The 13,641-nt window shown below is 38.5% G+C and overlaps 1 protein-coding gene across 1 annotated transcript in view; it reads right to left on the bottom strand.

The window, feature by feature from the left end:
- Positions 1–13,641, bottom strand: part of LOC137927460 (lysosomal alpha-mannosidase-like) — a 38,681-nt gene that overhangs the window by 11,529 nt on the left and 13,511 nt on the right. The window contains exons 4-8 of the mRNA XM_068771274.1: positions 10,750–10,831; positions 9,835–10,020; positions 8,503–8,708; positions 7,677–7,813; positions 1,394–1,527 (exon numbers count right to left, since the gene is read on the bottom strand). Of these exons, the coding sequence (XP_068627375.1) occupies positions 1,394–1,527; positions 7,677–7,813; positions 8,503–8,708; positions 9,835–10,020; positions 10,750–10,831 (745 nt within the window). The remainder of the gene's footprint in view (positions 1–1,393; positions 1,528–7,676; positions 7,814–8,502; positions 8,709–9,834; positions 10,021–10,749; positions 10,832–13,641) is intronic.

Raw genomic sequence — 13,641 nt, 5'->3', positions numbered from 1 at the left:
GAAGCCTTTTTCATCATCTTAAACTTAAGCTATATGTGATATCTTATTTCGAGCCAGTGGACGCCCACTGCAAGGCGTGGGCTACCGCCAAAGATCTTTACAATGATCGATCGATCGAGTGTGGTCGGTGAAGGTAAACCGCCAATGCATTGCAATTAGGCCAGGTTAAACATGGCACACGTTCCGTCAGCCCCGATAACCGCAATAGACACCTCTACAATGTGAAGTAACCCGCACCCTATCGGTGATTCCATGGAATTCTGCGATTAATAGAGATCAACTGCAAGACGCAGACCTTCCACAAAGATCTCCACAATGATCGATCCCACACTACCCGCATTCAGAGTCTTCCAGCGAGCCTTTACTATGTCATCCGTCCACCTAATGGGAGGACTACCTACGCCGCGAAATGTGATATATCAATGCAATATTCATGCTTATGCTATATCTTATATTCCTTCTTTCATCACTTGTGCACGTCAGGCGAATCATGTAAGGGTAGAATTTTCTAGAAAATAGAATCATATTGAACCTCACTATAAGGGATCATGGAAGTTAAAGCTACTAGGGTTCCAAATTGGCAAAAAAAAGAGACAATATGGTTTAGTTTAGCGTGTACACTGAGATTCAACAATAAAAACAAAAATAAATAAATTATATTTATCTATTTTTGTAATTGTAAAAAATGAAGGACGCTAATGTCTGTGATATCACGGGTCACGGGGGGTTCTCTGAGTACCTTCACAGGTTCAAGCTCAAGGAGGAGCCCTCGTGCTACTGCGAACCGGGCGTGGACCAGACCGTGGTCCACCTTGTGGCCCACTGTCCGGCGTTCGGAAGACTGTGCGCAGATTCCGAATGCCGGATGGGCAAAAAGATAGAGGAAAGGAATATCTCGGCCATCATGCAAAACGAAGGGGAGAGAGAATGCTTCCTCAGCTACTGCAGGAAGGAATATAGTAGTACCAAAAATAGTTCAATAAATAGTATAATATAAGATGATAATTACAAAAAAAATACGTGTTAAATATTTGAACAATAAATGTAATGTTGCAAAATAAAATAGTAAGGAAACCTAGAATGTAGTGGTTGAGGATGGATGTATGACTAATGGAATGAAAGAGAAAGACTGGGAAAATTGTAGAATGAAAGAAACAGTACGACAGATAAGATGATACATGAAAGAGAAGAAAGATAATAATAAAAAATATGAATAAATTACTAGAATTAAAAAGGCCCTGTCCCACACGAGATAGGGGAACGAGAGGTCCCCAACAGCGGGGACCATTAAAAAAAATGTCTGTGATATATAGATACAAATAAAATACAATTTACCCACTATTCCTAAGTCTTCTATTTACCAAAAGAAACAATTCAGACCTATTAAACTCACTTTATCAGCTTGTCCAGATTTGTGTACCACATGCCGGCGTCCTGGTAAGTGAAGTCACCGCCCATGGTCACCAGCACGTTGTCAGTGCGATATCTCTTGCCCATCTCCGACACGTACTCCAGAAATTTATCCACCTGGTTAATATTAGCAGTTTTGTGGACAATACCGCAATGTGGTATCCAAAATCGAAGATGGCTTTGTGTAACAAATATCTCTCGTCTCTAAAGTAACCTAAACTTACCTAAAGCAACTAAAATTCATTCTGTTCTTTGCACTAGAGTTTTACTTTTAACACCAAGAGACAGTCTTCTAAGAAGGTTGTTACCTTGTATGTGCAGTAACTAAGTATAAAGTACACTGAAGGTTTAATGTTGGAAGAAGGTAGAAGGATGGATTTGCCTAACCTGTCAACTGCCTGTGGACATACCTGTCCAAACTCCCTGGGTGTGTACGGGTCAAATCTGCCCAAAACGAAGTAGGCTATATTATATCGAATGTCCTTAAAAATACAGTTTAAAATCACTTGCTCTGGATATACCATAAATTTCATTTCATTAAAAAAAATCGTTCCAGACACTGAAAGGCATCATATTGCGGCCATCGAAAGGTTAAGGAGGTAACGTATGAACAACCAGATAGAATGAAGGTATGCACGCAGAAGTAGCAATTAGAAAAGATGACAACGAAGAACGAAGAAGTAAAGAAGAGAAGATAGTTATTATCTTCTCTTCTTCAAGAGGGAGAATGAAATGTTATTAGCTCAGTAACTTCTATAGATATGGTAGTTTATAAACCTACAAAACAACTGCAGATGAAATATAGCTGAAAAAAGATCCATCTGAATTTCCTTAGCATCAAATCTTTATAGATTCGCCGTGAACTTTTCTAGAACGTTCTCCAGACTTACTGTATCAGTTTGTCCAAATTTTTGAACCACATCCCGGCTTCCTGGTACTGGAAGTCGTCGCCCATGGTGACCAGCACGTTACCGCTGCGGTAGACTGTCGACATCTCTCGCACCCACTCTAAGAAGCTGGTCACCTAGTGGGCAAAACGTAAGAATTGATTGTGGTAATTCTTCCACTTGAGATCAAGACACTGGCCGATACAGTAAAACTAATCTTTTCACATAAAACTTGGAAAGAATACATGCCTACTCCTTTGTAGAGGACCTACGGAGCTGGTAAGGAATCTGAATTTCCATAATCTCTTCGACGATGATAGACCTTGTGATATATGAAGCTATCACTAGGTCATCCATACTTATATGTTTCGGATGGAAATTTTCTGTACACGATATGCCATGATTATTGAGGAGGTGTCTGGAACTCGTACTATAATAGCATGGAGATCCACAGTACTATAGAGAAGAGCCTGAATCTCCAACGCAATGTAAGGGTGCCCTCGATTCTATCCAAGTACGACTAAGGCATAAATAAAACCTTCTCTGGCATCTTGAACATGTAACTTTGAAGTTCGTGCTGCAACATGAAGTGGACATATTTTTCCACTCTACATTGTCTCTTTAGATGATGAACATTCTATATGTAACACGCATGAACCGTCACCTTATCTAGTATTCAATTGTAACCAGGAAATTCCAACAAACCTTATTCTCAAATCAAAACTAGAGACTTTAGAACTTTTCCAGTCAGAATCAGATGGTCCCAATTTATCGGCTGTTTTTGCTTTATTTATTGTAATTATTTTAATATCAAAAGAACTACAATCATTGAGACAAATACAGATTGTTGTACGATTCGGAAGTCCTACCTCGATATACCTCCTCCTTTCGCAATCCTCTTTGCTCGATTTCCTGACCGACACAGGGAGGGTTTCATTGGGAAATTTTTAATGGGTTACCCGTGTCTTTCCACTCTCAGACTTTAAGGGACATTTAAAATCTATGAAGTCAGTTGGTTGGTTTTGTGATCGGCGTTGACTGTTAGGGTTTGGTTTTAGTTTGCTGACAAACCATCAACATTCTTCATTCGGGCACGGATCAGCATATAGTCGACTTTTACGAAATCTCAGGAAGAGCTGGTGTGATGGATTCTCCAAGGTGGACGACACCACAGAGGATACCAGATAGCATTTGATGTGTTTCAAGTTTTGCTCCTAGCTGTTTTAGGCTTTGTGCAGCTTCATTGAAATTGAGTCCACGGAAACAGGAGGTCCGTGGACTAAAAATTACGCTGGGTGATCGTACTCCAGTTACATTAAAGACCCACGTATGGAGAGGAACTATACCCGTGTAGGTGTATAGTGTAGTGAGTGAGGTGTGGTGTAAGTTGTGCGAAGCGAGGACTACTCGGTGGTAGGAGGACACGGGCCTCTCCGGACCGCCTTCACTTGAACGCGGTCTAAGTGGGCGCGGCTGTCATGAGTATAGGTGTAGTGAATGTTCAGTGCATCGTGTCGTGGCTCGATGTGAGGCGAATGTCCTGACATTGATAAGGAATACCAGTCGGGACTTCTAAATTTCTCTGAACAATTAGAAAAGGTGCTGTGTGACTCTTTGCAACACTGTGCTTCCTAAACTTCTCAGCACAATATTAGGATATGCTATATAAGATCTGTTGCATAGTGGTTTTGAGAACTTTTTTGTGGATACCCTAATTCACTAAAGTTGAAAATTCATCATTCTTGGCACGACCACTGTGTTTTTAACATCTATTTATTTTTTATCGATTAAGCAAGTAATATATTTGAAAGTTTAATATTCAATCTAATAAAAATATTCAATTTCTTTGCTATAATTGCTAAAGTCGTGTTCTATTATTCTTTAATTTTTTTAATAGTTTTTCACAAATATTATTGTAAATTATAATTAATAATTCAATCTTACACAAAATATTAAATCTTCGCCAAGATTACCAAGGTCATCTTTTTAGTTTTTATATAAATTTTTGTTAAATTAGATTGAACAGTTTAATCTTATATAAAATATTTTTTGTTAATGTTACTGTTTTTTTTTAAATTTTGTGTTTTTAGATTTTATGTAACTTTTTTTTAAATTAACTTTAATAATTTGACAGCAAAAACATGTTAGATTTTTTTGTAAAAATTACTTTTTTTTTAAATTCTTTAGTCGCGCCAGTCGACGTGAACGCGACACAAAATGGCCGCGCCGCGTGCGACGGAGCTGGCCAGCGGACCGCAGTAGGCGCGCGGCCGCGGCACGAGAAACAGTTTCAATATGTCTATGCTCACCGCAGTACGCGTCGCTCATTATAAATTCTATCAAGTATATACTTTATTTATAACAAGTTTTCGTGTTTATTTTTGTTTATATATTTTTTTGAAGTGCACTATGTGGTTTTATATGCCTGCAATAAATTGCAACATAAATTGTTATTTATTTAAAAACGCCTAACGTTTTGCTTTCATCTTCAATTATTTTATAACTCGTTAAAAGCGTACTACACATAAACATTTTATGTTAATAAGCCAATATATTAAATGTGTATATATGCCATGTGTCCCAGACATGCAAAGCTTTCTCCGTAAGAAAAGGACCAATATTTAGCCACTTCCGCACATGCAGTGGCAGTCGTGCAACAAAGTGCACCGTCCGCCAGCCCGCTGATAAATGCGTATGCGGCAAACAATGCGAATCACACAACCGTCACCGCCAAATTACACAACACGTGTTTTATCCCTCCACGGGGCATCTGTAGGAGTTATGTTACACCGATTAGTGCCTCTGACACTAATCGGTGTAACATAACTACATGTGCGGAAGTGGCTAAATATTGGTCCTTTTCCTACTTAAGATGGACTTCCGCAAGGTAACGCCTGATTCCATTAAATAAAGCTTTCTCCATCGTTTCCCATTTCTCCACTCACTGTATCAATTTGTCCAGATTCTGGAACCACATCGCCGCGTGCTGATAGTGGAAGTCTTCTCCCATCGTCACCAGAATGTTCCGTGTTCTATATCCATCTGACATGTTCTTGCAAATTTCCAGGAACTTTTCCACCTAGGGAAATTGTCAGTTTGCTTTCCTTAACTAACTCTGTTCTTTATTTACGTCTATCATGACTTCTCTTGACACAATGAGGATATCCATTATAATGTTTGACTACCCAGGATATAAAGCCCTCGTACAAATCTAACTTCGTTATTCTTTTACCGTCCAAAGTATTCTATTTTTGAATAACCTTCTCAGTACGAGTGACTCGTCAAACATTAATGTTTAAAAAGCAAGTTCTAGATCTACCCGCGAAAAGATTACATATAAAGACAAAATTCAATATTGGAATATATAACAGAACTCTTTTTGATTCTACTTTGTTACGTAAGATATGGGGAAGAAGCAGGAAGAAAGTCCACAACAACACATCTTTTAATAAAGTTTAAGACATACATATACACTTAGATATAGCCTAAATGAAATAAAAACAACCAGGCGACATCACTACTAAGGATTCTTTATAAATATTCCATTTTGAATATCAAGCCTTTTCTTGTCAAATTACTTTTAAAATGCTTTTAATTGTTAATAGTAGTACAATAAAGTTTTGCGGAATTTTATTAAAAAATATTGTTCCGTTTAATACAAATGAACTTGAAACTGTGGTGCAGCCAGTTTTTCACGGTGCCTTATAAATACACTATTTTATTTCTCTGTATTGCGGAGCAATCGGCCCTTCTCGCCGCCCTTAAAGCGGAATTTAAATAATATCCGCTCCCACGTCTCAACGCCAGGATGCGCGCCTCACATCGAGCCCCGGCGGTCTCGATGCACATGTCATGCACTACTCAACTACACATGACACGGCGGCCGCGTCCGCCTGACCTGCGTTCAAGCGAGGGCGGCCCAGAGAGACCCGTGTCTCTCCCGACCGCCGAGTAGTCCTCGCTTCGTGTTACACACACAACACCCCACACACTACACTATACCTACACGGGTATAGTTCTCCGCGTGTGTACGTCTTCGTCGGAACTGAAGTACGATCGTCAGCGTAAAATTTTTTAGATCGTGGACCTCTGTTTCCACGGGCTCAATCTCAAGCTGCACAAAGCCTAGACCGGCTAGAAGCATAACTTCCAGTTCATCAAATAGCAAATAGAGGTTCGTGTAAATGAAAGTAGAGACCGAGGTACCGTAACCAAAAGCATTCTCAAGGAGGACCCCTCGTGCTTCTGTGAACCGGGCGTGGGCCAGACCGTGGTCCACCTTGTGGCCCACTGTCCGGCGTTCGGAAGACTGCGCGCAGATTCCGAATGCCGGATGGGCAAAAAGATAGAGGAAGGGAATGTCTCGGCCATCATGCAAAACGAAGGGGAGAGAGAATGCTTCCTCAGCTACTGCAGGAAGGTGGTAATAAATGCAATAGGTAAAAATAAAACAAACACTAAAATATAGAAATAAAAGGAATATAGTAGTACCAAAAATAGTTTAATAAATAGTATAATATAAGATGATAATTACAGAGAAAATACGTGTTAAATATTGAACAATAAATGTAATGTTGCAAAATAAAATAGTAAGGAAACCTAGAATGTAGTGGTTGAGGATGAATGTATGGCTAATGGAATGAAAGAGAAAGACTGGGAAAATTGTAAAATGAAAGAAACAGTACGACAGATAAGATGATATATGAAAGAGAAGAATGATAATAATAAAAAAAAATGAATAAATTACTAGAATTAAAAAGTCCCTGTCCCACACGAGATAGGGAAACGAGAGGTCCCCAACAGAGGGGTCCAAAAAAAAAACCAAAAGCATTCTCTCTCGGACACGGAACCACGTAACATTTGTATTATTAGGTTATAATTCATACTTAGTTGTTGTTTTATTCTTGAGTGTTAACATTAAACGTGTTTGTTTACTTCATCATCCTGAGTGTTTCTTTTCGCACTTAGCCCCACGTGATATGCTACTGTCAACTACATGTCAAAGTGAAAAGCGCCACCGTGGAAAGAGAACGAAGGCACAACAATAAGAACAATAAGTAAATAGAAGTGTAGACGAGAAATATTTGTTACACAAAACCTTCCAACCTTCAAATTAAGGTTATAGAATTGAAATACCGAGACATGTTATTATATAAATAAAAAAAATCAAATGGTTTTTTGCGACCAATAGCTGGTAGACGCGGTCTGGGTAGCCCCCCCCCCTCCCCCCACTAGGTAGACCAACATAGTCAAGGTCGCGGGAAGTCACCGGATGCTGGCAGCGCATGACCACGTCATCATGGTGAACTCTGAGGGAGGCCTATGCTTGGCATTACCAGCTGAATTGATGATATCTTAAATTTATCCTGTACAACTCACCTTCTGGTCAACGTTAAACATTGGAGAATCAGGATCGTCCACGATCGGTTCATCATCACATAACACGTCGAAACAGAACCCTGGAGGCGGGGAGTATGTGTTGAAGAGAACGCCCGTAAATATATCAGATGATATTCCTGAAAAAAAAATTTCACTTAAAGAAGTTCCGTCTACATTGACCTGCCGATTGGCATGTTGGAGTGGCACTGGTCAGACCATATGGTACCCAGAACCGATGACCGATGACCTCTAGAAGCATAGGATGTCTGCCCACAAGGTGGACTGATAATCTGGGCAAGATCGGAAGACTAGGAAGTCTATAGGGAAAGCATATATCCAGCATTGGATGTCATACTACAATAAAAGAAATCCCTTTAGATCTTTATTGTTTTTAGTGTAGTTTTGACGGTAAAAGAAAGAGAACTAATGCAGGAGAAGAATGTAACGGATATATATTTTAAAATAGAATAACGATGAAGATAAAAGCAGACCCATCTGTTCTTACACATCTCATGTGCGTCGTCAATCATACTCTCCCTGAGTCACCGCTCATATATATCCTGAGTTATATGAGCCGCAGATCAAAGGTACCAATATACAAAATCTTTTCTCAAATATACTGTGTGCGTTTTGTTAGGCGCACTTTTTCCAGTCTTACCACTTACATTATCTGGTGGTATGTGATTCTTAGATAAGGACAGATGGACAGCTTGTCGTTTGTTTTTAAAAATCTCTTGTGCGTCTTATCTATCGCACTCTATCTCGTCTCATTCGGCCAATCACTTAAAAGTACAAAGTAAAAAAAAATTAAAACTCATCACCTCACCTAAGTTATCATCACCTCTCCAGATCATTTCCATTTTTTTGGAACTGAACCTGTTCCTCTTGTCCTGGTAGTCAATCCTACCGAGGAACAGTCCATCGTAGCCCATAGCAGCGAGGAGGGAAGCGAATTCCCTCGAATGACCAAACGGATCTATCTGCCAGCCCACACGTGGGCGGCCGCAGGCACCAAACGTCTGGTTCAGTTTACTGGGAATAATAAAAATATAATTCAAGTAGACATTAACATGAGTTTTTGAATTGTAGATAATTTTAATATTATAAGAAGTAAGCTATCATCATCTCGAAGTGATGACGTGTTGATAAAAACTAGCTAGAAGCTCAAAAGAAATCAGTTGTTCTTTTAAATCAGTGATTCCCAAAGTGGTCTATATCGACCCCTAGGGGTCTATGACAACCTGCAAGGGGTCTACGTCAGTGAAAAAAAATTTGAGGGTCCATGAAATGAAAATGGGGGTCCACGATAGTGGATCTCAACACATACACTGATAGTACCTATTTACTTACATCATACTATCTTATAATATCAAAACATTTACATTATTTATAAAAGTACCTTAGAAGTAATATTTTGAGTAGTTTTAATTTAAATTCAATTAATAAATGTATAAATTAACATGTGTTTTTACTTTAAGTTTTTAACACTAAACTTCACTACAGTTAGAAATTTACAGGAAATCAATATCAGGTAAGTAGGGGGTCTAACCAACACGGAAAAACATGGCAAGGGGTCTACGACACGAAAAAGTTTGGGGAACTCTGTTTCAAATGAAATTTAATTATTTATGTGTACAATATAATATCAACAACCTAAATGAGTCAACAAACCAAGATCCACATACTTCGATATAAAAACTCTTGTATGCTATAAAAAGATTTATTTGATAAAATACTTTTAATTTTGGATTTAAAAATCTTGTGGAACTTTATTATATATGTGTACACTCACTATGTATGTGTATGTAAACTCACTTTGTATGTAAAATTGTCTCTTAAGAAAGAGACAAAAAAATTAATGACTTATTATTTTTTATATCTATGATGCGATCAATCGACATACTCGTGCAGTACCTGGCGATAAATATTGCACATCGACCTTTGGAAAGAGACAATCGGCTAATTTCGGCTTCGTAGAGCACTATCTCTCTCCCACACTAGCTATGTGACGTTTTGTCAGTCGTTTTTCGTGCGACAGAGATAACGCTCTACGAAGTCAAAATTAGCCGATTGTCTCTTTCCAAAGGTCGATGTGCAATATTTTTCTCCGGGTATTGTACTGTGAATTCTGCATAGGAACTTTTAAAATCAAACCAACCTGAGACCCCACGTGAACTGGTCGATAGTGCTGTGATAATGAGAGGCAGCCTCATCATTCATGCTCCAAGCACCACCCACCATCTGTAGCCGACCCTGACGCACCAGCGTACGAACTCTCTGCTGAACTTCCTCCGACTGTCTCACCCACCACTTCCAGAAGAACGCTGTCTCCACGTATATAAATCTAGAAGGAATAAAATGTTACGTACTGTGGGTTCTGACTCGAAATGAAACACCGCTGGTTCACAAGGAGTCCTTTATTCACAAATCAGATGGTCACCCTACTTTAACACATAGTATACTTTCGCTTAGTCCAAACTACGCTTCCTAATCGCTCAAGAAATCACTGTACAAATAACTTACCAAATAGTCACTTTGTATCACTGATCATAGATCTTAATCTTATAACTCAAACAACACTGAACTGTCGACATGGGGAGTACACATATTTACACTACGGATAAGGTTCTAGTAAGTTCGAGATAGTACTCGGTTAGAATTTCCGAGAACCGTACACAAAGAATTATAAATAATTTCAAGGTCACGCGTGTTCTTGATCTTAGGGTTCAGTGTTTATTGTTTAGAAGGTTCTGTAACTCGTGTTTTGCAATACTATTCTTGATATAAATGTTGGATTTAATTTTATATACTCCCTTTAAAATTGTTAGTATAAGATGGCGCAAAAGTAATGTCATAATGTGAACGCGCCTTAATTTTTATAAATGGCGTCAAATGTCAAAACACTTTGATATTAGATTAATTGATTACATTAAATAAATATATATACATATACATATATGTATAAATATATAACTATGTATATGTATCAATGTTGTTAAACTTATAACACCATCATGATCATTAAACTGTAATTGTTTCAAGTAAAATTAACATTACAACCAAAATGACTCACCTCCGTTTCGGATCCTCCCAAAGCTCCTTGACCACGGAATCCAGGATATACTGGACACCAGCTTTCTGTATATTATTACGACCTGAAAATATATATAATTTTATTTTTAAAACATACAAACTACATTCACACAAACATACAGGATTATAGATAAGTAATTTGCTGCCAATGGTAACAAAAATCGGAGCTCGCGGACTCGATTCCCGTGATACAATCTTATATAACTCACACTTTGTATTAAGGGGACAAATAATGACAAAACATTTCTAACAAGTTTATTTATTTTATATCATTCTGTTTCATACAGTACCGTTCATTCATCGCCTCGCTTCCTTCGACTCGTTCCTCAAATATCTATATTCAGCGGACCGGAAAGTAATGTCGCTTTCTCAAGTTAAATTCACATGACTTCATATTTAACAAGTTTTTATTTCTAATCAACAATATATTCACCTTCGTTATCAACAACCTTTTGCCGTCTAGTATACAAAATCAATGCAGGAGCGGTAACAAATCAATCGATTTTTTTTTGGTAAAATATGTCGACAGAAACGACATTACTTTCCGGTACCCCCTTCCCCCTATTACATTATTTATATAGGATTTATATTTACGTTTAGATTTACATTATTTATATAGGAACTCTGTGTTTGGCACTAATCGGTGTAACATAACACCTGAGGATGCCCCGTGGAGGGGTGAAACACATGTTGAGTGATTTGACGGTGGCAATGACGCATTGTTTGCCGCATACGCATTTATCAGCGGGCTGGCGGGCGGTGCACTTTGTTGCACGACTACCACTGCATGTGCGGAAGTGGCTATATATTGGTCCTTTTCTTACTTAGGATGAACTTCCGCAAGGTAACGCCTGATTCCATATATTTATACAGGATTGCCACAGCTTAGAAACAAGTTTCCAAAGGATGAGCAGTAGCGCCCTCTGCGTACCGTAATACCACACTGCGATCAACCCCCCTACCCAGCGTGGCGATAATGGTATATACCCTCATAGATATCTTTTGGAAAAATCCTATGCCTTGCAATGGCTTTCTATGACCTGAAACGGTGACGAACAAAATCATTTTTTTTTTACTATCTGTACCTGCAGACTTAGTTCTGCATAATGTAATCGGCCTGTTGAATACCGAATCGATACCGCTTCCAACCGGTCCTTTTGGATGTCTATGCCTAACTGTGGACTTCTAAGGCTGTAAACATGATGATTATCCTCGCGTTGTGAAACACAAGAGCGTGTTTTTGTATATCGTGACTTATCGAGGTCTCTATAGAAATTGTGTCGTTGTATTTTGGGATAAATAACAGTATAAATTAATTAAATAAAATCAAAATTCTCTATTTGCAATGTTCCTGGTTCCATATATCACGATCACCTGCACCGGTCTTCATATGAATTGCTTCTGTTACTGTTATCTCGTATGCATTGGACACAGGGGCGGCTTAACCTATAGTGCAGGGTGTGTAGGGAGGGGGGCCGCAGCGCTTCCTGAGACAGCTAAGAGCATCACCTTGGACCATCATGGTACAACAATGATATGACAGAAGCGGCCAGCCAGCGCGGTGGCGGCAGTTATCAAACGCGAGCGCTCTATACGCAGCTTCTTTTTCGAACATTTTGTTCCAACTCGAAATTTTACGTATTTAAAGTTTACTTATAAACTAGCTTGTTGGAATATGTTAAAACTTTCTTGTTACGACGGCAAAGTTAATAGTTATAGCCGATGGGGGGGGAGTCAGGCCTAGGGGGCGCCAGGGTTTCATTGCACACGGGCGCTACACGAGCTAGAGCCGCCCCAGTTCAGACATGATTCAACCTACGCATAACTACAGCCAAGTGATCACCATTCATTTCGATTCCAATCAAAACTCATCACTTTTGTTCATCCTTAAACATCATCTGGTTATGGAAGGGTTATATTGGCTTGCGAAGTGGAAATGGGTGAAGCATTGCTTGCGGCAACATCTCTTTTCTTTTGGAAGAAAAAAGCCGCCACAGCTAGCGGTTTTGTTGCAAGGCAGTGGGTGACGTAATTGTGACGTAAGTGTGAAGTGAGATGGGAGGAGATGCGTGAATGTAATGGGAGAAGTAGAGTGAAAGTAGGAGGGTATATATCCCTCTCCCGAAAACAAGATAGAGGAAATAGTGTTTAACCCTTCTCTTGATAATATCTGTAGAGATACATCAGAATTAAAAAAAAATAGTGGCATCAATTTTGAACGCAAAGTAATCATTTGTATGTGAATGTTTAGGTAATTTCATAATTTTCGAACGCTTGTTCAGTCTTTTCTGTTGGCATCCTCGGGTCTTAAAAGTCAAGTGGTATGAATATTAATGTAATATTAAAATAAATACATTTAAAAAACTTTTAAGTTAAACGGTTTTTTGATATTCATATTGTGGTGGTTGTGGAAAAATATGTACCTAGTCCGCCATATTGGAACGACATCCATCTCGAATTTTAAATTTTGACATAATCATCGTGTTTTACTAGTGTAGCCCTTTCATTTGATACCCATATTGAGGGGGTTAAGGAAAAATACGTAATCCGCCATTTTGTATCGGCGGCCATCTTAGATTTATAATGTTATTGATTTTATTATATTGTATTGTCATCTAAATTAAATGTGTGTACCAAATTTCAGATCAATCTGACAACGGGAAGGTGCTTAAATTATTTATTATTAAAATATTATTATTATTAAATTTCTAATTTTGACCCAAATAAACAAATTCCATACGGGTCGAACTAAATAAAACCGTTTAATAAAAAAACTGCCAAGTTAAGGGTTAAAAATCATTCGTTTAAGTGATGATCGACCAATCATAATTATAATACGTTCACAGTTAGGCATTTTTGTCCTAACATATTA

This window comes from Battus philenor, unplaced genomic scaffold (genome assembly GCF_028537555.1).
Source record: "Battus philenor isolate CCGP_79_NKW_IND1 unplaced genomic scaffold, ilBatPhil1.0.hap1 SCAF_30, whole genome shotgun sequence".
Taxonomy (NCBI): Eukaryota; Metazoa; Arthropoda; class Insecta; order Lepidoptera; family Papilionidae; genus Battus; species Battus philenor.
This window is presented reverse-complemented; position numbering and strand designations above follow the sequence as displayed.